This window comes from Triturus cristatus, chromosome 3_1 (assembly GCF_964204655.1).
Source record: "Triturus cristatus chromosome 3_1, aTriCri1.1, whole genome shotgun sequence".
In the NCBI taxonomy this organism is placed as follows: Eukaryota; Metazoa; Chordata; class Amphibia; order Caudata; family Salamandridae; genus Triturus; species Triturus cristatus.
This window is the reverse complement of record NC_140583.1, coordinates 175,230,991-175,255,234: the sequence shown is the minus strand read 5'-3', so window position 1 is coordinate 175,255,234 and position 24,244 is coordinate 175,230,991. Positions and strand designations below refer to the sequence as shown.

Below are 24,244 nucleotides of genomic sequence, written 5' to 3'. Positions count from 1 at the left end.
TGATGTGGAGTTAAGAATAGTAAGTCTATACTTACCTATTTGCGCATACCTTCTCAATACCTTTGTTTCCGATGTTCTGTCAATGATCCTGTAGTGCTACAAAGAAGACACAACCTAGTCAAGAAGGATCTCAAACTGGCATGTCAAACTTTGCTTCTAAGGATGTTCTCTGGCTTTCCTTCTGTTAGAACAATTATTCAACTTTGGAAGGGTGTGCCAGATAACATTTTAAATAACAGTAAAGCTAAGACACAGAGGATACAGCAGATCCCAAAAACTTAAATATAAAAAATAACAATGTATTACTTGGAAAGCAAGTATTTAGGAAAACGAACGTATCAATCTTATCCCTGTGCCGGGAATTTTTGTAATACGTAACCTGGAGGGCAGGGATGTGCACTGTCTCTCAACTCCTACATTTTCTGTTTAATGGGATATCTCTTGGGAGTTGTCTTGAGGACAGAATGGTATTTGCTGCCACCTGCCTAGGGAGGAGCATCTCCTTACGTATCCCGTAACTTAGTGCCCTCCCGATTTTCCCAGTCCCCTCCTGCCGAATTATCGCTCATGTCCAAAGAAGGTCACCACAAGGTCTCTCTCCGGCCAGAGCACCGTGCGATGTTATTCGGGTGCCCTGGCCTAGCTGCCAAACAGAGCCTCAGGTGCCCTAGAACAATAGAAGAGGCACCGCGATGATCATCTCCCTTCATCTGCTGGCCGGATGCTCAGTTCCTGGTGGAGGGATTTATTTAGGTCTGGCCCAGTTTGGGCCCCGAATGCTTGGCCTAGATTACGCCTCCACCCCCAGCATACACCACAGATGCTTCCCCCTCTCTTGGGATCCCTCACTCAGCGTTGCTGCACCCTGGGAAGTTTACCTGGCCTGCTCCTTAGTGAATTGGGGTTCCACGTCCAGGTCGCTGTTAAGATTTGACCATTGGTCTTGCTCTTTGAGATTGCTACTTCAGGGGGATTTATAGGACTTTCTTCAGCCCAGCTGCTGCTCCTGTCATTCTGAACATCCGCTAAAGTAGATTGGGCTCAGCAGGACGGCTATTGTTTGGTTAATTAGGGGATTATATTCCGGAGGTATGGGAGTCCTACCATTTGGTGGCCATCTTTGCCGGCACGTGGCCACACCTCATGGGATCTCATGAACTTAAACTAATCTTTCTCACTAAAGGTATTCTCTGGGTCACCTTTTGCAACTTAGTTGAGCTCAACAACAGTTCTTAAAGGTATAGAAGGGCTGTGTGGGACACCTATACCTAAAACACTATAACAAAACAGGAAAGTCTAAGCCAAGTTGAAAAAAATTAAGTAAGAATTTATTAACTAAGAATAGAAAAACGGAGTAAAATAAATTCAAGTGTTAAAATAGATTTCAAAGGAACCACTTATTAGGAAAGAGGTTATAAGAATAAACAGCTATCCTAGAAGCGTAAACATTATGGGACTTTCAGTGAGACTGAGGGCTCAGGTAAAGCCGACACAAAAGTTCTCACAGTTGGACATACAAACCTATACCTAATTCTGGGCTAGCCACAACTGGGAATTGGCACAATATGCAAATTTGGACACGTCCTGCCCGCATGTTCACAAATCTACTATTGCACATAGGACATTTTCCATAGGCGCACTATACTGTATGTATATAGTTTCAGAAAAGCCATCTTAATCTGGTTTTAAGAGTGTTGTACAGTATACTGGAGGTTCTGTTATATACTTGGTATTGATGTTTAGATGTTGAAATGTTTTTTAATCATAACTAAAACATATGTTTCAGTTCTACGACTGGATGATTCAGTGGAACCGTATGATGTAAGATACGGAGCTTCCTCCTACCATAATCCAACGGTGGTAGACGAGACGGAGTACCGCCATGTAGGAAACAAACTTGACTTTATTCCAATGGATAACTTACCATCCAATCACCCCTCAGCATAGCAAGACTTAAAAGGACTTGGTAAAGTGACTGAATTCTAAAACCAATGTTGTGCCAAGAACTGAACGGACTGCATTCATCAGTCTTGAAATCTATCCTAGACGTTTTGTTGTCAGAGAGGCTTCCTACAGGTCATCAACACATACTGCCAAGGAGGAGTGAACAGAGCTGAAGCCGAGTATGTAAATTATCAATATTTAATTTAAGGCACTCCTTTGGGGGAAGATGCATCCTTGACACGGATGGGACTTACTCACATGCCCATGCGGGCTTCGTCGGGATCCCCCCTGCATCTGGGATTCACTCCTTTCATGGAAATGGACAGTGGGTTCTTTTTATTTCTTAGTGGTGTATGACTTTCAGTTTTCAAAGCAAAATAAAATATGTCATAGGATGAGAGCTGGCTCAAGAAAGCGCTTATCTTGCAGTGGGCTCAGTAATATCTGCAATGCAGCATCCTGCTCGTGTGGAGCACTGCATTATGACTCTGAAACCAGTATCTCATAAAAGAAGCCGATTCGATTATATACGGATGTTTCTGGAGGGAGGAAAGACAGGTAGGCAAACGCAAAGGAGCTGTAAAGTGAGAAACTCTGTAAATAAAGAGAGGGGATGAAAAAAATGAAGGCAACAACGTAAGAAAAGGCAAAAGAACAAACTAAAAGATAGTGAAAGAGTGGAAGGAATAAATGAAGGAAAGGGGAACGTAGGGAGGCAGAGGGTAGGGAGAAAAAGGGAAGATTCGAAGGAAGCTAGGAAGAAAGGAAGACCGGGATATAGGCAGGGAGCAAGGAGGGAAGAAGGAGAGGGAGGGAAGGAAGGCATGATGCAGTGTGAATTTGAGAGCAAGAAGAACAAATGTGTACATTAAACTACAATAAGTGAATCAAAAATAAAAGCAAGGGAAAAGAAAGAGCGGTCCCAAAGGGAAATATTTAGAATGCAGACATTTTTTTTTAACAGGGGAAATAAATAAAAAAAAGAAAGATGTTTACGGAAAGTGATTAAAAAAGAAATCACAGGCCAATCGTAAGTGCGGAGTAAAGAAGAAAAATAGCAGAAAGAGCTAAAAATAATGACAGTAAACTAAACTAAACATGTGAAAACTCGAATGGGTCTATGTAAATCTGTAATATTTTATATGTTCAAAACACATATCATCAGCTTCAAAAATTTGGGAAACTGACCCAATTTAAAGTACATGTGAAATCTTTCAGTTGAATGTATTGTGAAATCCCATCCCCCCCCCCCCCCCCCCCCCACCCAGCGCCTTGAGACCCTCACGGGTGAGTAGCACGCTTTATAAACCCCTGATTGATTGATTTTCCTCATAGAATACTATCTCCATTTCTAACTATTTTTTTTTTTTAAATAAAAACAACCACCACTTTGACCTTTAATTTGAGTGCCCTCACTTCCAGTGGAGCTGGTAAGAGCAGTTACTGGCCTCATTGGAATGATAAATTCCACATGGACATCACATCCTGTTCATTTTCGCCTGGAGAGTTGGGCAGCTGAAAACAGCAACATCTCCAGGTGAAAGTTTTGTTTAAAATAAGGGATTATTGGGGAGTCGGCGTGGAACTAATTATCCCCCTAGTAAGAACTCATTTTTTAGAGTTCCTTGAGGGTCTAACTCGTTTTGGGCAGGATTTTTTCTGTCCCAGAAGATATTGCTCCCCCCAGTACCGGTATCGGTATAAATGTTGGCCCATATCCTCAGCCATTGGTAAAGAGTGCCAATGTATACACATTTCTTTCCCTTAAGGTATCAAAGCATAAATCATAATGATTGTTCATAAATATGCAGATATCGGCTCATCACCCCTGCTCAATAAAAAGGCAGTAGCAATTGAGAATTTTATCAGAAGTTCATAGCTAGAAAGAATGAATTGTGCTCTAAAGCATCTGTAGTAGAACATTGATATTGCTCTACAGCAAATCAATTAGCATCCTCTACAGCAAAGGTCACACTCGTGCATGGCTTTCTTCTACAAGATGAAAATCCACAGCATGCTCTATGCATTGGCACATACCGTCCGCCATTCATAGTGTGAGAACCTATTTATGTCAATCCTTCATTTTCATATACAGATGACCGCAAACATTTACACTTATTTAAATAGCGGGCTGTTTCGAATCTTAATTAAGAATGGATCACGATGCTGTGGTGTGCAAGACGCAAATGTCTGAAGGCAATTTTGTACACAATTTGTAATCATAGGTTTGGAAAAATGTTAATTTTAAGTTCCAAATTGCATGCACTGTCTTTATTTCCTTAGTATCTCCTGCCTTCATTAATACTTTCAAGAACAATGTCAATGATTGGGTAGCATGCTCCCCCTCCTTGATATTAAACCCCTCCCACCTTCCCACTGCCTACCCCCCAGAAAAAGATGTCTGAAGCTGGCAATACTAAATGTAACTCTGAGTCATTCATTGTCCAGGCTCACACGGGACGCAGATGATCACAACTTTGTGCAATGATTGGATTGTATATCAGAGAATACCTGAAGAAGGGGAGAGACTGTTTTCCAAGAGCTGGACACAACTAACCACATTTTGCCATAGGGTATAACATTATTGGTCCTGAATTAAAGATAAAATCTTTTGTTAAAATCCGCTTTTTTAATTAATTTTTTTATGAAACTATCTGTATGTTGTGTACATTTCTTTAAGTACAAGATTTCATATTACCAACATTGCAATTTTCTAAAAGTTTCCAATAAATGAACAGAGACATACCCCATATTGCCATGAAGATTGCAAAGAAGACAGTTCCACCGTTGTCGAATAAGTGTGTCACCTGAAGAAAAACAAAGTGTCGAATTGTTAATATCTTCATAACTCCAACCCCAGGTGAACCTCACATTGTAAGGACACTCACAACAATGGGCACTGTAAGAACCAACTACTTAGAGGCTTATCTGACTGGCCACATAGGGTCACCTGGCAAATCGTGTTACGGTTCTACATATGACTTGGATAATCTTTCATATGTCTTCGAATGTATTCATGGATAAGTGCCTGAAATGGGCATACGGGCACGCTAGTTTGGAAAAATAACGTCTGTACATATTTGTTTCTGAAAATGAATGGTGGCACTTTTTTTATGTTTAAGATTTACATAGTGCATGGCCAACCAGAAAAAAGCTTTCCGGCGCTGTCAAAAACTATAAGTGAAAGAAATCGGAGGGATTAGAACAGCCAGATCTTTAATTATTTTCTGGAGACTGCTTCGCTAGGGCAGTGCTGGACATGATACACTGTCGCTCCTCATACACAGCCCTTTTTGAGGTCGAGCCTTAATGCGCTGTCTTTTGATCTGTTGTATATACTACTGGGCTGACAGAACGCCTATTGACTTTTTATTCGTTAGTATGATTGTCCTTTCAAAAGACTTGGCTGCAATTGGTCACTATCCCTTCTTCGTCCCTCCTTATCCACCTTTGTTTCCTCCCAGCAGCAGCGCCTAACTTTGGCTATCCTCCCATTTTTTTGTTGATCCTTCGTTTTCAGGGACTTTTTTTTTATTGTTTCTTTGTAGTGTTAGCAGTAAATGTTTTTAAGGGAACGCACGCCCTGGGCATAAACTCAAGAGGGGGCCAAGAGGCCCAAGAGCTCACATTAAGAGTGCAGAATGCAGCATCCTGATCACAAATTCACAAGCTCATTACGTGCTCAAGGATTGCGTGATAAACCTGTATGTATTTCCATTCAGGTGGAATCCGGGAGTAATGTACTTGTGAATTGTTTGTGACCGGGAGGCTGCATTCCTCACTCAGTAACGTGAGCTCTTGGGTCTCTCAGCAACGTTTCCCAGACATAGAGGCATGTTTGAGTGCCAATGTAAACGCAAACAAGCATCTGCAATGCAATTGGTCTCGCACTTATGCGAGTTTGAGCTTTTGGCGTTGTAAATTACAATGCCTTCTATTTATGTTTTGGTTTTTAAAGCATAAATAAAAGGCATTGTAATTTACAATGCCAATAGCTTACACTCTCTAAACTCAAGACCTATTGCATTCCAAATGCTTGTTATATTTAGGAAGCCATTCTATACCACAAGTTACACTATGGGCAGAGACTTTTTAAGGCATGGCCAACGTGAACAGTTGTCCACGGTGTCCACCTTCCAAGAGCCTCCTGAAAAAAGTGATCTTCCTCGCTATCTCATCTCTGTCGCTTTTTCTGCTCAGTATCGGTCCCTCTCACTGCCTACCTGTTCCTCTCACTCTTTCTCTACCTCGTGTTATGCTACAGATTTTTGGGATCCTGGTCAAGCCCTTTCTCAGCTGGTTTATGGGTACCCAGTTTTTGAAAGTTTAAGTATAATTCAATATTGTTTGGCATCATGTGGGCTTAATTAGCAAAACATAGGCAATCGGATTCAAAGTTGTTCTGAACTGTTAAGATGACACTGACTTTGGGCAGGAAATAAAATGCAGCAAAACACATTCAGGCGCATGCCCCTGACATTATTAAGTAACTGCTATATCTTTTATTTTCATTTTAAGCAATGACATTTATATTTGAGTTGTCTTATTTCTGAAACCTGTTATACAGTCCATCGTTTTCCCTCATTGTTCCCTAAAAAAACATCATTTTGTTTGTATTCCCAGTAGATTGAGAGCAAACTTCACCTACGTTGGTTAGATCACAGACTGAGCAGGAAGTCTTAGGTCTCTTCAGCATGTTTCCTTAACTGCCTGCTAATAAGAGCGTCTAATTGAGGGCCATCCAGATTCCTGCTCTGGCACTTACTGCATAACCTTCTAATTAATGTACAGCTCTCACTTATGGTGGGCTCAATTCACAAAGGGACTTAAGACTCGTAAAGTTAGGAGTGTGAAATATCCACACTTGGGGTGTAATCTCGGGGTTCCGCACTCGTGCGGAACCTCAACACTGCAGCGTTCAGTGCGGAGATTCCGTCCCGAGTTCGGCGACTCCGCACTTGTAACTTTGTGAATTGGGCCAGGTGTCTACAAAAAGAATTTCCCAAACTTAGCTAAATTCGTCAAAATTCAGAAATGAATGGGTAGTCTACCAGTAATGCACATCTCAGCAACTGCTCTCCATGTATAGGAACATCTGTCCCAGCTGGTCATTGATGTCCAACAGGTAAAATACATAGAACGTTTTCTCGCTGCCTTGTTTGCTCTCTGTTAGTCACTCACAAACGCCCACTGCCTATGCTTCAATCTTTCACTCTTGCTCTCTAGGCCTCCACATATATCTGTGTCTCACCCTCTAAATCTGCTCAGAGCCAACAATTGCTGAATACAAAAACAGGTTTTTGAAAAATGTATTATGAGTGATCATAATAACTCTATCTTTCCTCCAACTTGCTAAAGATGTCGGCTTCCACCTTGACTCATCTCCATGCAGAACTAAACCTTCTTCTTAAAATACTCCAGAGCCATTGACTTGTTGCGGATTTTAAAGTGAGACATACAAGGACCTTCTAACCACTTTAGGATTCTAATGTGATTATCCATACATGTTCTGGCTGACTGGGGTCTGTCCGTTTTAATGTGCATAAGTAATGTGCAAAGAACTAAATCTGCAGTCAGTGTCACAGGAATAATGTATATATTTGTTAAACTCTATGACACCATTGCGTACTGTTAGCAAGTACACCACATGTAAATGTTATTTAAAATACAATATTAAAATACATGTACAAATATACCTATTGTGAGGATTGTGTCATTCTTTCGAATTTATTACCATGTTTTTGTAAATAGAAACTTATTTTTCTCATTACTATTCTGAAAAAGCATCTGTAAAGCAGTTTTCCCAAACTATGGTACGGGATGCCTTTAGTATGATGTTGAAAACAAGGTGTTGACACTGTTAGAATGCATTTCTTGCGAACATAGGTGGAGTGCAACGTTGACAAGACGGTTTTGAAGAAAAGAATATTAAAAAGTCATTTTTTTGCCCCGTTCACGCCTATTTGTTTTGCTGAATGATACAGGTGGTAACTGACTCTCACTGTGTCCTGGGCTCTGCTGGCAGGCCCGGACCAGTGCTGTTTAAAGCACATGTATAGAGTACACTATAAATTAGGGTGCGCTTACAATTAGCCTGACATACCCAATAAGTCCCTAGTAAGTAATAGGACAAGGGTGATAAATAGGTCTCTAAGCCCCTAGTAGATAGTAGGGCATGAAGGTTTAGAAGCCCAGCATATTTTATGCACTTTGCATGTGTGAACTGCTGAGTGGCTGTCTGACATTTTAAATGCAGCTTTGTCTTTTAGACTTCCCTTAAAAATAAATTCTTATGATTGGCATGACCTACGCGATAAGTCCCTAGTTGATAATACGGGGCACAGGAATTGAAACTACCAATAAGACCCTAGTATATAATAGGGCATGGAAGTTTAGAGGCCTGCAGCCTTCTTTGCACATGCATGTGTGCACTTCTGAGAGCCTAAGGTCATTTAAAAAGTTGCTTTGCTCTTCAGCACTGCTTTTAAAATAAACTCACTGCAAACTTGACTTTGGTGCTATGGGCACGTTAGAAGTGATAATCAAAAATATTCTTTACTTATTAGATGCCCATCAGGTCTCTGCTAGGTGTCCCAGGGGTGGGGGGTCATGTAACTATCAACCGGGTCCTTATAAAATGTTTTATAAAACCTGGTGAGGGAAATATACACTTTTTATTTTTTCCCCATTGTAGATACTTAGCCCATAGGCTAACATTGCAGTATTTTATGAAAGCATAATTATTGCAAGGAATGGAATCAAAATATCATTCAAAGACTTAACAGAATAGTATTGATAAATCCAGCAGATTGCGATTGTTGAATTTACTATAGCTTATACAGAAAATAAGTTATAAGATTTTTTTTTGCAAGCCAAAATCCAGCCTTCCTTCAGTCTTCCTTGATTGGTCTTCTCTAACAGGATCAGCCAGGCTGCCCAGATTAGATGATTAGTGGCTCGGCTGAGCAGAGGCTATCTGATGGAAGGGGTTCTGCAGCTGCAAAGGAATACCCGCATGGGGCGATGGGTCATAAAGCATGAGCTTCAAATAAGAACAGGGCAGGCTAGAATGCCAGCCAGGGCCACCCCCTTCCTGCCAGATGGCAGGCTTAGGAGAGGAATTTGCAGATATGAGGAGGAGGAGCTTATAGAAATGAGCCACACTCTGAGTTGGTTTAGCTAGCTTTTACTGCTCTGCGGAGATTTCAGCAATGATGGATTTTGGAGGAGTAGTGCCTTCTGGGATAAGAAGATGCCACACTTTGGAGGAAGTGGTCATGCGCCTTGGTGGCTCCCAGATTCCCACTGCTCAGTGGTGACCACCCTCTTGATGCCCAGAAGCTAAGAATAAATATGTGAGAGGTGAATATCCTTTGAGATCTGCTGTCTGAAACTAATAAGGAAAAGAAGACTGCCCTGCTGGAATCTGAATTTGCACCCAAAGACCTGAAGTCTGAATGACTGCGCAGTCTGCACAATTTGGTGTCAAGTGTTCTAGTATGTGAAGTCACAAGCAATGCGTTGTGGTTGTGTAAGTTACAGTCAGTTCAGGTAATTTTAACTGCTGAATTTTAATGGTTTTGTACAAGTGAAATCTGAGCCTAACTATAACGTCACTGTAACCATTGTTTCTTCAGTGAACTTCTAAGTTTAAAAAAAATCTATTTCCTAACTAAAACGTCCCTGTAAGCTTTTTTTTCCCAGTGACTTTCTATATTATTGAACTTTTTAATCCTAACTGTTACCTAATATCTTTGAGAGTGGGTGTGTGAGTGGCTGTGTGGGCCTGTGTGCGGGTCTGTGAGTGTCTGTGTGAGTAGGTGTGTGAGCACATTTGTGTGTCTGTTAGTGGGACTATGAGTGGGTGCCTGAGTGCTTGTGTGAGTGCCTGTGTTGGTCTGTGAGTGGGTTTTTGAGGGCATGTGTGGGTCTATGAGTGGGTGGGTGGGTCTGTGAGTGCCAGTGTATGTCTGTGAGTGGGTGTGTCAGTGATACTATAGATGTTGGGCATTAGCATACTTTGGGTATTAAAAAAGGAGAACCATGGACTATGCTCTCACCAGGGGCCTTCAAGAAAGAAACCACTCATCACAGTCACTACTCATCAGATTGTGCTCCAATAGATTAATGATGAATTCACCTCCATTAATGATTTAATATAGTCTGCTTTGCTTTCGCCACGCCCAAGTTAGGATCGTTTGTGCCTTACTGAAGTGGAGCGTCAGCTGTTAGTAAGTGCTACCACGTTGGGTAAATGTCTTGTACATATCTACAATACAGCTGCTTAAAGGACCACAATGTGTGCATGTAATGTCGGCAATCTGATTGTTCCTCGAGCGTCATTTACAAATCTCTGAAACGTGAATCCTCATCAAGAGAAGATGACAAGACTACAAAGAGGTGAATCTCCACCAAACAGGGGTATTTCCTCCTTAAATAAATAAGGTAAGTACTTCTTTGCTGGGTGGAGATGTCCTCTTATTCCTCTGCATCAATAAAGTGTCACCAAAATCGTACTAGGGGGCCTTTTGTTAAGCTGTCCATCAACATGGGAAAAAGTGGGTATACCTTTACATACTACTAAGGAAATGGAGCATGGCCAAATGGGCGGAGCTTGCTGTTGATTTTCTGCATGTGTAAATAAAAGGGAGAATCATGGACTGCTCTAACCAGGAGGCAAGAAAAATAAATAATTAATCACAGTCACCCCAGATCAGTTTGCGTTTCAATAGATCAACGATGTAGTCATTTCCATTAAAGATTTCAGATAGCATTTCAATGAGGAATACGAGATGAAACACACTTGCATTGCCTTCACCAATGCCCAAGAAGTTAGGATCATTTGTGCTTTAGTGACATGGAGCATCAACTAGGGCACCTGATATGTTTATATTTGCAAGTGCTCTGATGTTATTCTGTTCAGCAGTTAACCTCTTCAGTGCCCCACCCTTTCCCCGCCCTGTGCCGGGCGTTGAATTAGCGGGCGGGGTTCATGACGAGATAGTCTCGTCATGGGCACAGCGCAACCGCGCTCCATGACGAGACTATCTCGTCATGGGCACTGAAGGGGTTAAAAAATTACAAGGAGGCAGGGTAGGAATACCCTTATCCCCTAGGCCTGGTGCTGAGGTTCCATAGTAACCCCATCAGGCCAAAAAGCATTTGATTTTTGCAGCACAAATCATGATGGTTCCTTGAATCTCAACAATTTAAAAAACAAAACAAGCATGGTCTCCCACGCTTGTTTTTACTTCAGCCCTCGGGTAGCCAGGTCCCAGGGAAAATCTATATAAGCATATTGGGGAGGGGCCGTATGCGGTCCCCCTCCCCATGGCCGATATCAGCGATGAGAAACGCCAACTTCCAGGAGCCAAGCCAAGGAAAATAAAAGGGAAAGGGTGGCCATGAGGTTTCACTCCCCAGGCTGTTTACAACCAAGGATAATTAAAGGGGAAGGGGGGCAGTGCAGACATCCCTGTTGGGCTGTTTTCGACCCCAGGGACCACCACCACCCTGGGACCAGGATTTGCAAAGTAGGGGGTCACACGGTCTCCCTCCTGGAGCCATTAAGGGCTCTGGGGACCTCCAGGGCTGGCTCTCTATGTCCCGTGGTGCCCGTGGACATTTTATCTCCTTCCCTGCCCGCTGTCAAGCAGGCAGGAAAACAGATGGAGAAATTGCTCCTGCATGAAGGAAGCAACATGTGCTGCTCCCCGAGTGTGAGAGCAATGTCGGCTGCCGCTGGAGATGGGTAACCTGTCCCCAGTGGTCTCCAACAGTGCATAATCGGTGGGCGGGGCCAGGCACCCAGCACAAAGTGGCTGGGTCGCAGGTGATGGTATTCCCACGGCCAAAATAGGCCCCGGGAGTTAAGCCACATGCCCACTTCTACTTTTACTAGGGTTGGGGTCCACGGGTCCAAAATTTAGCCCGCAGTGGGTGGCCACGTGGCCCCTTTCCCTTGAAGTAATTAGCCATGCCCCGGGGGAATGGGCCTGGGGAGGGTGCCAAACAGCCCCCTACCCCTTTTAGCAATTGGGTCGGCTCTGGGCGAGTGGGCCTTAGGGCCAAAATCGGCCCAGGGAAGGAGATCGCATAGCCCCTCTCCCATTGCACTAATTGGCTGAGCCCCAGAGTATGGGGTACCTGAGGCCAAAATTGGCCCCTGTAGGATTGTCAGGCAGCATTCCATTTCCGAACTATAACATCCCTATAACCTTTGTTTTTTTCATATATATATTTACATATTTGTGTTTTATTTGCAGATTATTGGACAGTAAAAACAGAAGAAGGTTATTACCCTTTTAAGAGTAATAACTGTTGTTGAAAGCAATAGTTACACAAACATATACAAAGAAAGATCTTTCTTGTCAACTAAATATATCTCTAAGGATAATTTGTATATAGTAGACACTGCCACAAGCAAAGCCATTAGGCACAAAGGTTTTATTCAGTCATCAGTTAACAAAACCTTGGTGTTTGGCCCATGTCCCCAAACGTTTACATGTTGACGAGGACATGCTTTCATGTTTGCATTTCACATTACTTGGGGCATTTGGAGTGCACCATTTTTGGGCTACGCCGTGTCTGGCAACTATCTGGGACACGGTAAAGAATGTATTTTGATATTGTGAAAGATCAAGATCTTCAGGATGTTTAATAGTGAAGGCATGGATCATGTGAAATTAGTGAGCCCTTAACACCACTGCACCCCCCCACCACTGTTCCTCAAAAGTCCTGTAAGGTACCACATGTCCAAATGGTATATAGTATATTCCCTATCTCCATGTGGTCTCTAAGGAATAGTTAGGAGTCACGTTTGATATGCCAGAGTTTTTTTCATGTGTGTATGTGTATACCTGATGTAATATTTAAATTGTATGAGTTGAAACATAGTCACTATTGCAATTTACCTAAGTGCAACAACTTCCTCTAGCCACTTTGAATCCTCTATAGGGCCTATCAAAGGTATCCTGTGTATTGAGTGCTGCGTACTTGTAGATGCTGGAGAATTTACGTTTGTCTCTGAGATCTTCCATCATGACCTTTGAATCCTTCTGTTTTAAAAATGGGAACATTTATAAAATTGTTTATTTACTAGGCCAAAGTCTTCTTGGAGTTCAGCAACAGATTTGAGGGTGTCGTATGTGAGGATGTCTCTACCAAGTGGATATGCCTAGTCTGTCCCAACCTTTGAAATCAGGCAGAGCGGGTACTTCCAAAAGTTGTGTGCCCATCCTTGGTGGGGTTTTTCCAGTGAGTCAATCCTGCCAGTGTATCTGTTCAACCATATGTAGTAATGTCATCCTTTTTGCCCTGATCACCCCTATTTTTTACTGATACTGGTGGCTACTGTGCACAGGGATCTGTTTAAAATGTATATGGTAATTGGTGTAATTACAATTGGTTCATAAACCTACCTGTAAGTCCCTAGGTTATGATAGGGCATGTAGGTTTAGAGACCCCAGTGGACTTAATGCACACAAGAGTGCAGTGCTGTGGTGCCTGCTGTCAGTTTAAAGCTATTCCCGCCTTGCTGGTTTTGAAATTACATTTTAGACTTGACTGGACCTTATTTGTGATTTTGGAGTTATTACTAGCTGTAGGTACCTACCTGTACCTACTAATAAACCACCTTCCAACACTGAGTTAGACCAAGTTCTCAGGGCTACTGTTGTACATGACACTACCCTTAAGATATCCTGTGGGGGCGTTCCGTGTTGCATGTAGCGTAGGGGGATGGGTCTCCTAGTGCACATAGCTCAGTTTTATAAGATGTATCTCTGTCAGTGTCAAAAAGCTATTAATTGATTATGGGAAGCTGGGCTGGCCTATGGTAAGAAAGGAGTTCCGCTATTGCCAGGCTTCCATCATAGGTGGATTTGTAAGATTTTAACTGATACACATGGGAGGATTTATTTAGCCATAAAACGGAGCGCACGGTAGATGTTTGCTTGTTGAAGAATAACTATGGGAGGGGGCAAGGGTAGTTTTAAGATTTATACAGCATCCTAGGGAGTGAGCCCATTTTGATGAATGCTGTCTCACCCAACAAAGAGAGAGGATGCAGGTTTCCATTTTTCCAGGTCACAGTCTAAACTCTCAAGAAGGGGGCGTTATATTTCTATACAGGGCCACTTAATGGACGAGGGTAACATACATGCCCAAGTATTTCAAGGAGTGTTGGGATGCCTAATTTTCCATATTCTCAGGGCAACTGAGAGGGAAGACACAGGATTTGTACCAATTAACTCAGAACCTAGAGTGGAGTCTGAACTCATTCTAAATCTGTCCCACTCTAGGCCCCATGACACTAGAAAAGAAGGTTGTCTGTGTATAGTAAGACTTTAGCTTTCATCCTCAGGGTCTAGCAGCAGCCTTGTATTTTTGAATCGCAATGGAGCCATTCTACCCTTGACGTGTATTCGCGTTTATTTGGATAGAGTTGAAATAGTACCGTTAGTGCACACCCTGTCCGTTCCAAAGTTCACACTATGGAGTGGGGAGAAAAGGGAGTTGCAGCATAGCTTGTCAAAAGGGTTTCTAAAGTCCACCAGACACAATGCTAGGAGCAGTCCAAGCCTGTGTGGCCATACAATAGCATTGCTGACTCTTGAATGCTGTACTTATAGGATCGATGTGGCATTAAGCCAATCAATCAATCTATATAACTTCACTCGGTGGCAGTTAGCCATCTATAAAAGCAATATATAAAACAGTACAGGTTTAAAATGGTATAGAAAAGCATGGTACCAAGTCAAAATATATGCTCAATTGGATAAGAAGACCACATAAATAGTTGAAATTTGCAATGAAATAACAATACCACAGTATAGCATTATTGAAAGACAGATGCATGTCAATAAAAAGGGCAGAATATAAAAGACCTTCACATCTAGATGGGTTGTTTCTCCACATTCACGCAGAGTTCCTGCAGCATAGTCGCCTTAAATTCAGCAAAACTAGAGCAGAGAAGGGGGAGCCAAAAACCTCAAAATGGGTCCGCCATGCACTCCCCATCTGTCCGAGCAAACAGACTTAAATTTTCCAATTGTAAGAACATAGAATAACAGTAGATAAACAATAGATAAAATACACTTTACGTGCTTAACACCACCCAGCGTTGCAACATAAGGTTACACATTATATCTCGTTACTGTGAAAAGGTAAAAACATTTTCTTTCTGGCATAAAAGACAGCCCATAAAAAAGATGCCATACTGCAGCAAATCTCCAAAGTGGGCAGAGTATACATACGCAGGTCAACATTGCGTAAAGTGTGCCCCTCTCACGATAGGTATAATAAAGCAGAAGAACACCACATTCATAGTATTCTGCACCATTGCATCACCGCAGGGGCAAGTAGGTAAAAATGTGGACCAATTATTCATATTTGGAAAACTGACCAATCAGTGGAAGGTCCCTAATCTTAAACGAGCCAGTAGAAACCTGTGTCTTGCATTTAAAACTGCTTTAAAATAGGGTTGCATATCATAAGTAGTTAAAATCATTTGATTTTTCAAAGCACTAGATTTGCAGATTTCAGATGCAAGTCTAGCATTCTCCAAGTGGGTCATAATTTCATTTTCTCTGATAATGGAAATGAGTGTTTCTGGCTTCTCAAAATACTCAGGGTGACCCAAATTGTGACAAAAACGTTGAATGTAGGCAAGCCATGGAATGCGCTGGTTTAAAACAGTCCTTGATTGTTGCACGATTTTATGTCAGTATGTACAGAAGTCCATATTTTATACCAAAGTGAAATGGGCTGTGGCATGATCAGGTCTGTAATGAGTGGAGCTCCGAGTTCGGCATGACATACATGTGCCGAGGTACTTTTCGGGGTGGCAATAAGATATCTTAAAACTTATTCTCAACCAACTGTATGTATCTGCATTTCTTATATCCCCACACACCTGCCCCATAAAGTGCAGATTTATAGATTGACATTATAAGCGCGGGTAGATTAGAACCCAATCATTTAGCAAACCCTCTGAGTGCCATACAAGCTTTACCAAATCGTAACCTCCTATCAGAAGTAGCCTTATTCCATTGGCACTCATTATCGAATAAAATCCCCAGATTCGAAAAAGTATTGGTAAAGCCTATAGGTGTACCATGTATTTTTAGGTCTTGGAATTTAGCTATGTTCTTCCCACATTTCACAACAAAGGTTTAGACTGGTTTACTAAGAGACCAAGATCCTGCATGCATCTGGTGAGATTTGTCAGCAAGGATTGGAGAGCGAGAGGGGTACGTGCCATAAGTACGGCATCGTCGGCATAGAGGAGAGCCTGTATGGGGCAGGTCCCCACTTGTGGAAGATCTTTTGACGATGCAGCAAGCACCGCATCCACACTATTTATATATAGGGAAAATAAGAAGGGGGCCAGGATACAGCGCTGTCTCACTCCCCTATCCACCCTAAATGCTTCCGTTCATTCCCCTTTAATGCCATATCTTACCCTGGCTTTACAGCTAGAGTATAGGTCCCCCCAAAAATGTATATTCGGCATCTCTACCCACCGCTCTTTCATAATTGACCACAGTTTGGTGTTTATAACACTTTCAAATGCTGAGGAGAGGTCAACAAAAGCTAAATACATATTCCTCTGTTTGATTTTAACTTATTTCCCAAGTAGCATGCTTAGGTTGAGTCTCTGCTCAGTTGTTCCAATGCCAGAGCGAAATCCGTATTGTAGTTTTGATAAGATATTGTGTGCATCTGCCCAATCTTGTAGTCTATTTAAGATAATGTGGCCTGCAATCTTTACCAGGGAGTCAAGTAGAGAAGTTGGTCTGTAACAGGCCGGGTTTGATCAAGCTCCCTTTTTATAAATAGGGACGACAATTTATTTGGCCCATGTGGGCAAAAACCCAGTTGTGCAGCATGCCCTAAATATTATAGTCAGTAAGAACCGCCATAAAGCAATATTGGCTTTACACAGATCTACTGGAATTGTGTCCGGACCCGAGGCTTTACCACCTTTACCAGCCAATATGGTATTATTGCCTTCGTCCATACTAAAGGGGGCCATAGCAGTAGTCTGTGGGGTGTCAGCTATCATCACATGACTATATCCCTGCACTAGTACAGGCACTAAATTAAGTAGAGAGTAAATGATGGTAAAGTGCTTTATCCAGTCTGCTTCCATGATGGACATCTCAATCCTGGGAGCCTCATCTGCTATCAAGGGTGCAGAGTTAATTACTCTCCAGAAAGCTCTATTATCCTTAATTGCGCATGCTTCACTTAGAGATTCCCATGCCTTCTCCCTTAGCTGTGACTTCCTCAGTTTTTCTGCCGTCTTGTAATCTGACCTACAAGTCTGGACCACTTGGTTGCATTTGGGAGATTTGTGTACAGCCTCTGTTAACCGTTTGTGGGCCCTAGTTTATGTAGTGTCAAACCAACCCTTCTTCTCTTGTCTTCATTTTTTACTTGCAACAGCCAGGTTCTCCTTCACCCCCTGTGTAATTGACAAAAAGGAAGTAATAATGTCAATGGGTGCTGTCAAGTCATCTAGACAGGACTTGAAAGTCTCTCTGTTACTGGTTATAAGATGCTTAAGAAACCCCTCCGGTACAATCTGTGTCCATCGCAAGGTATACCCATTATGGGTTCTTAACTCAATTTCATCTACTAGTGCAGTAATATTATTGTGCCGTTGCTTAAAAATAAATTTGGCAATAGTTCAATGCTCAAAGGGTAATGGTCACTTAATGAGAGCGAGTGGGTGAGAAAGTTAAATACCTGAGCAGCACACCTATTCGATAGTAAGATGTGGTCAATGATACTATGTGCATTTCTCCCATTAAAGGTACACTTGCGTTTGGCTAAAGGGGAGGAAATCTCATTTGCAAAGGCCAAGTCAAATTTAAATATTGGTTCATTTATCTTATCACCAGCAGCACTGTGGTTAAAATGTGTTTGGTCAACATCTTCTATATTTGTTATGGCACATCTCTTTCTTGCCTGTGCGTAACACAGACTTAAGTTAAAGTCTCCTGCCCATAAAAAATAATAGTATGTTTACTGTTATGTGTGTGTATATACTCCAAACGATAGTTCAATTTCTGTAGTGTTTTTATGAAGGCTTGCTTGGGGGCGTTCTCATAGAAATTAATTATGACTAGCCTGGCAGAGCCTAACAAATCACATAGTAGTAATTGACAATAAGGGTTACGTGTTTCCAAAGAAACTTTTGTGAATTGTAAGCAATTGGATACATATATGCACAATCCACCCGTTATCTACCGTGTACAGAAGGGATGGCAGGGTAAAGTATTTTCTATACCCATTCATATGAATTGGCTCCATAAGCCAGGTCTCTTGTAAGCATATGAAGTGAAAACAGGCTACAAACTCTACCCACTCTAAACTTTGTCCCTTACTCTGCAAGCCTGCCACATTCCAGAAAAAAATCCAGATGTTTAGAAGGAGCTAGTTCAGGGTTAGGTTTATATTATTGTATGTAGCAGCTGGTATGTTGTTACTAGAAAGTAGAGTTGTTTCATCGTGCCTTGGCATGGTACCCTCTCTATCTAGATGGAGTGGGAGTGGTCATTTCGTCATCTTCCCATTCTGTGGCAATCCTGCCCATCTAAATTTGACAGACGATTGTAAGTTGGTACCATGAAGTTAAAAATCTGTATACACCCTGGGATGGTAATGGGTCACAGTCTTCCGCTGTCAAATTGTTTTTCTGACTGGTAAAAATAACCCAACGGGAGAGATGAAATAAAGGTTGGGGAGATGTTGGAGGCCCTAGTCCTGGGCAGCTCAGTGTCCACCAGCCATGAGGTTTTGAAAGATAAGACTATGTAGTCCCCATGTAAAGATGTTTTACCTTTACCCACCCATTTGACCCTCCACACCATTTTAATGTTTTTGAATAATTGATCAATTAAACCTGTTCCTAGGTGCAGCCAGTTTAGGAACTTGTTTCTTAATGTGAACCAATCATATAGGTAAAGGTGGGGTATTTGCTAAGACTATCACATATGGGGTGGCCGCGGGTGGAAGGTCAAGGCGATCATCTACCTGCTCTGTAGAATTGTAAAAATTATCTGTGGGTAAGGCTGCTGCAGTAGGGCCCTGACATCTCTCACCATCTTCCCCGGTACCAGTCACTCCCTGAGTTAGAATTCCCCTGTCATGCCTTCGACTTTATTGCTATTTGGGTTGCTGTTTATACCCCTTGAAGGGTGTGAAATGGCACTATCAGGGCCAGTTCTTTTGGTTACAAGGGTAATTGGGGTCTCCTTACAGGGCGGGCCATTCTTGGTGGGTTTTACATTTTATGTTTCCACCTTTACAAGCGAACTCAACAGATCCAGACAAGAATTGGTTTTAGCTTCCACTGTCGCAAGGCGTGGATGTATAACCCCCAATGCATTGTTACAATTTTGCTCAAACAGCTTAAGAGCTTCGCCTAAGGCAACCAGTTTGCTACTTATTGGATTATTTGAAACGATATTAGTAGTTTCGAGCGGAGCTTTTTCTATAGGCTGGGGGCCCCTTTTTTGGATGGCGGTTTGATTCTTCCACGGAGGCTTTTTTGTAACACAAGTATTTATGGAGTTAGTGGGGGGATTTTCTTACTCGTTTGGGTGGTGGGGGTGATTTTGATTCAGACATAGAGATTGATTCAGAGATAAATTGGATACATCTATTATTTCCTTTGCCCCCACTCACTTCATTACCCCTTCCAACACTATAGATTATAGGGCTCACTATAGGGTCCTCTTGGTCCTTGGAAGTGACATGAGTCGAGGATCCCCGGGTTATGGTAGGCTCTTTACAGGTAACAATGACTCCTCGACCGAAGATATTTGCCTATCTATTGCTCCCATAGCCCCTGTAATATATTTTAATAGTGACAATTGTGATTGGTCGGGCGAGTGTGTCTGGAGCTTTCTTACAGTGACTTGGTGCTTTCTCTTTCCCATATAATAGAATACTGTGCTAAGGTGGGAATGTTTTATCAAGAAATTATTTCAGCTCGATTCACTGGATTAAAAAATCAATATAAAATTGATAAAAAGTGGATTCCAAAGTATTCAAATATTTGCACGTCCCTCGCCTGCCACCACCAAAATGGCTGCTAAAATACACACCTCGCTGGTGATCAATAGTAAACAGTAAAAGTCAACAGGGCCAAATAATCAAGTATAAGTGCCCTCTTCAGCAGAGCAAACATTTACAGGTCAAATCTAATAAAGTTGAACTCAGCTCCCGGTTATATACCCTAACAGAATGTCTTCAACAGTACAATATAAATTGTTGTAGAATGTTTCAGTCAAAGTAGGGCAGTGAAAAAAGATGCAAGCGGGCGCAGAGAAAATACCTAGCCTGCAGTTTGCTTGTCTTAGGAAGTTTTAAAAAGTCCTTGCCTTGCTGTTCTGACTTCCCAGCGATTTCCAAATAATACGTAGACGTGACCGAGCTCCCTCCATTCACAGCACGCGGGACGAGTTGATGAGCTACCTTTATGCCAACGTAGCTGATGTCGCGTTGCCAGTTTCCACCCTGCGCTCAGGCGGCTCGCCGCAAGAATGTATCTGCAAACAAATCTGATCCCATTTTTGCAATTTGCAGCCAAGGGGAGTGGCCCTGCCCCTCCTCCTCCTGTCGCTAATGGGCGCAGGACGGGCCCGCCCTTTGCCCGGGCTTCTCTGGAGATGTCCATGGGAGATGCCACACACTTTTATGCGGATGACAGGCCCCCTCCTCCTGGTCAAAGCGCCAGTTCCTGGGGATGGAGGTCCCTCTCCAGTGCACGAAGGACCAGGAAAACTGAGCGTGGCATTAAGCCACTCTGATTCCTTTTCATAAGTTTAGGTATTACTTTCAGAAAGTGGTTGGCTGGGATTTTGGTAAGGACCTTGACTTAGTGTTAATGAGCGAGATAGGTCTATATGAATCACACTCAAACGTTGGACGACCTGGTTTAGGAGTTACAGTAATAGTACAGTAATAGTGGCCTTACATAGGTTATTAGATAGACACAACTGACATAGGCACCCTGCTCAATCCTGCAACAGCTAGTGTAACAAATTCCATGTTTTATTGCAGTGCTCGTAGAAAAGGATTCGGAAGCTTGCTACGACGATTATGGCCTGCAAGGAACGACTGTTCATATGGTAACTTTATGAGCTTGAGCTCTTGCAGTTTTAAATCCAAGGATTCCCCCTGGGCCTACTAGTGACATATTATCAAATCCTCACTCTGTTTTCCTATTTTATCAGTTTTAGTCTCAATCAAATAAAGATTATTCCTGCTGGACCAGAGGAGGAGCCACATGCTGGTCCCAGACCGAGCTTCGGACCACTTAGGAGCCTGCTGCAGGAGCCCCAGCTTGCCTGCAGGGAGTGAAGATAAAAGGGCAGTAATACCGGAACCAGTGGGCCCAACCTGCACTACAATGGTGAAAGGGAGAGGCAGACCAAAGTGCAGCCGGACTAAATACGGTGCAATGTAAAGCGCTCGAATACCTTCGGGTCGAGTTCGCGCTATATAAATATGCAACAAAAAGAAAAAAAAGACAAGGAGGTGCTGGCCTGGGCAGCGGGACACTCAACATAATGGTAGTTCCGAGCTACTGCAGAAATGTGCTGGTTGGAAAAGGTTAAAGTGTGGTGCTTGTAGCCGGGGCTAGCACCACACAGACTGCGTGAGCCCCTTTAAAGGCAGACCCTTGAGTTGTACAGTCCAGGCAGGTTGGAAGCTCTTTCATGGAACAACAGACAAGGCTGGCCAAGCAGTCAAGTCATAAATGGACTAAGTGTGCCTAATCGATTAGAGTACAGAGCTGGCTAGGCTGTAACCTACCAGGCCATTCTGCACAGAAGCCAAAGAAATTTTGAAAACTTTGGAAAGTTAAAAATCAGAAACTCTGAAAATCTTTTCCTGTAAATAGCAACGCTGTACGACCCCATTCAAAGTGTTTTGCATTTAGATGGCATTGCAGGTGTATGCAATCATGCACTAGTATTGATTTTTGAGGTAAGTTCTCTTCTAAAGCCTTGAAGATCTAAAATTAAAATGATGTAAAAAATAAATTGCACTCAAAGGAAATTACTGTTATTAAGACCTAAAAGCAAAAATAGCTCAGTGTATGCCAACCAACTTTCAGGAGAAGCACAGGGAGAGCTGAAGAGGAATTACGAGGGTAAGTGAACCATCTATGAAACAATAAGGAGTAGTTGTAAACAACAAATAGTGACTCTGGTTATCGGTTTGAAGAATTGAGGGCCCTACAGATGAGAGCAATATGGAACACTCAGACTAATTATCCAAATCCTGGTGCCAAGAATTCTGTTGTTAGTTTAACGAGAAAATAGTAGTAATTAATTCGAAAATGATTTTTAAAAAAACAAGAATTTCCGTCACAAAACGGGCAAAAACAGCTGGAAAGAGTAGAATTGAGTAGAATTTTGTGATCTCACCGGATCCTTAGTTTGCATATAAAAACTTTAATGTCTGGTTGGCTTTGAAGGGGGTCCCTCTGGTTGTACTGCACCTGTCAGGTGGTGCCTGTTATAGCCTAGGCTCACACAGTCACAATACATATATGAAATTGCTGCACTAGCATCACGCAGTGCAGTATGTCATAAATGGAGCTTCAGGGCATGTCAATCATACGCTCTCTTGCCCTAGAGAAAAATGGGTCCACCTCCAACTCTATACCAGCTTCTGATAGGGAAGAAGCTTATGGGAGTAAGTACGGTGTGCTTCTGGAGGTAGGAGATGAGAGTGTAGAAATTGTGAGGCTGGCAGTTTAACAGCATGCAAGCTCTGACCACACAGGGCTACTCCAGGTAAGTTGTATTTTCAGCAGTCTTCAACTTTGTGTGTGTTTGTGTGTATGTGCGTGTGTGTGTGTGTGTGTGTATGTGTGTTTGTAAAAGAGCATGTTTAGTGTATGCCTGTCTTACTCTACAGTTTGTTGCATGCTGTATATAAATGGTCTTATCTAACTTAAAAGAAGTGCCTTAAAATATGCTTTACAAGACAGAATGAAAGCCCATGCTTTTCAAAGCAAAGTGAGCTCAGCAGCATGGCAGTGTGATTTATTTCACACCGTGTTTGAAATCAGATTAAATCAGGGTTTTTAGGGCGAGAGGTGCCATTTTCTCTAGAGTAAGGGGTAGAAATATTTCAGTCTCAGAAGCAGGAAGAGCAGCTTGCTTAGACATATACCAGCTGAGACCAACACTGGATGCGCTAGATCACACCACCTACCGGACACAATCTAAAAGCAGTATTAACCAGCAACATGATTTCACCTACCTGATTCGAGGCATCGCAGCCACCTGGCTTGAACACTGTTTGCAGGCATCGCTGGAGTACCAGGTACAACGAGTACCACTTTAAGCTGCACATTACGAGCCATCTTTACTTCGGTGACTTGCAGGTGCTTGTATTCCCCACTGTATTCAACAGGTATGGTAGTTGCAGATCGATGGTTCAAAGAGCAGCAGCTACTCAACTATTCCACCATAAACACTGTGACAGAATCCAAGATCCCATGACTTGACACAAAGCAGCTTTCCTCATACCTCAGACCTTACCTGCCCAATCCAGACCAGGAAAGTACAGGACTGCTTCATTAATGCCCTCTTCAGAGTCTAGTGTGAGTTAAGTCTCTGTGCGAGTGAAGTGTCTGTGTGAGTGCAGTGGGAATGTTTGACTGTAAGGTGAACAGTGTACTTTTATGAGGCCAGGTTGTGCAGTATACCTGTGAGTACAAGTATACTGTGACAGAGTAGAGTGAGCTGTGTTTCTTTGTAAGTGTGGATAGAGCAGAATTGCTGTGTGAGGGCAGGGTGAGAGGTGTCTTTGTGAGTGATGTGCCTATGTAAATGCAAGGTGAGCTGTGTGAATGCACGGTGAGCTGAGTGTTTGTGTGAGTTCAGGGAAAGATGTGTAAATGCAGGATAAGGTGTGTAAGTGCAGGTTGGGCAGTGCTGCTGTGTGAGGGGTGGGTGAGTGATGTCTGTGTGAGTGATGTGCCTTTGTAACTGCAAGGTGAGCTGTGTGCCCGGGTGAGTCCATGGTGAGCTGTGTGTCTGTGTGAGTGCAGGGAAAGATGTGTCAGTGCAGGGTAACATATGTAAGTGAAGGGTGGCAGTATTGCTGTGTGAGAGCAGTGTGAGCTCGTCACGTGAGTGAGGGCAGAAAGAGCTGTGTGTCTGTCTTAGTGCAAGGTGAATCCTGGGTCTGTGTGTGCAGGGTGGTGAGTGCAATGAGGGTACAAGTTGTACCTTTAAAAAAAAAGTTAGTAAGTTTTCTCGAA

The 24,244-nt window shown here is 42.6% G+C and overlaps 2 protein-coding genes across 3 annotated transcripts in view; one reads left to right on the top strand and one right to left on the bottom strand.

Annotated features, from left to right (window-relative positions):
• The window catches only part of ANO3 (anoctamin 3), a 1,942,403-nt gene that overhangs the window by 618,309 nt on the left and 1,299,850 nt on the right, over window positions 1–24,244 (bottom strand). Inside the window, exon 13 of the mRNA XM_085643623.1 lies at window positions 4,691–4,751. Within this exon, the coding sequence (XP_085499749.1) occupies window positions 4,691–4,751 (61 nt within the window). The remainder of the gene's footprint in view (window positions 1–4,690; window positions 4,752–24,244) is intronic.
• MUC15 (mucin 15, cell surface associated) overlaps window positions 1–24,244 on the top strand; it is a 91,264-nt gene that overhangs the window by 44,088 nt on the left and 22,932 nt on the right. Inside the window, exon 4 of one of the 2 annotated variants that reach the window (XM_085643624.1) lies at window positions 1,787–7,639. The exons of the other annotated variant lie outside the window; for it this stretch is intronic. Within the exon in view, the coding sequence (XP_085499750.1) occupies window positions 1,787–1,947 (161 nt within the window). The 3' untranslated portion in view covers window positions 1,948–7,639. Of the gene's footprint in view, window positions 1–1,786; window positions 7,640–24,244 lie in introns of those variants that run through there. 2 annotated transcript variants of the gene reach the window in all.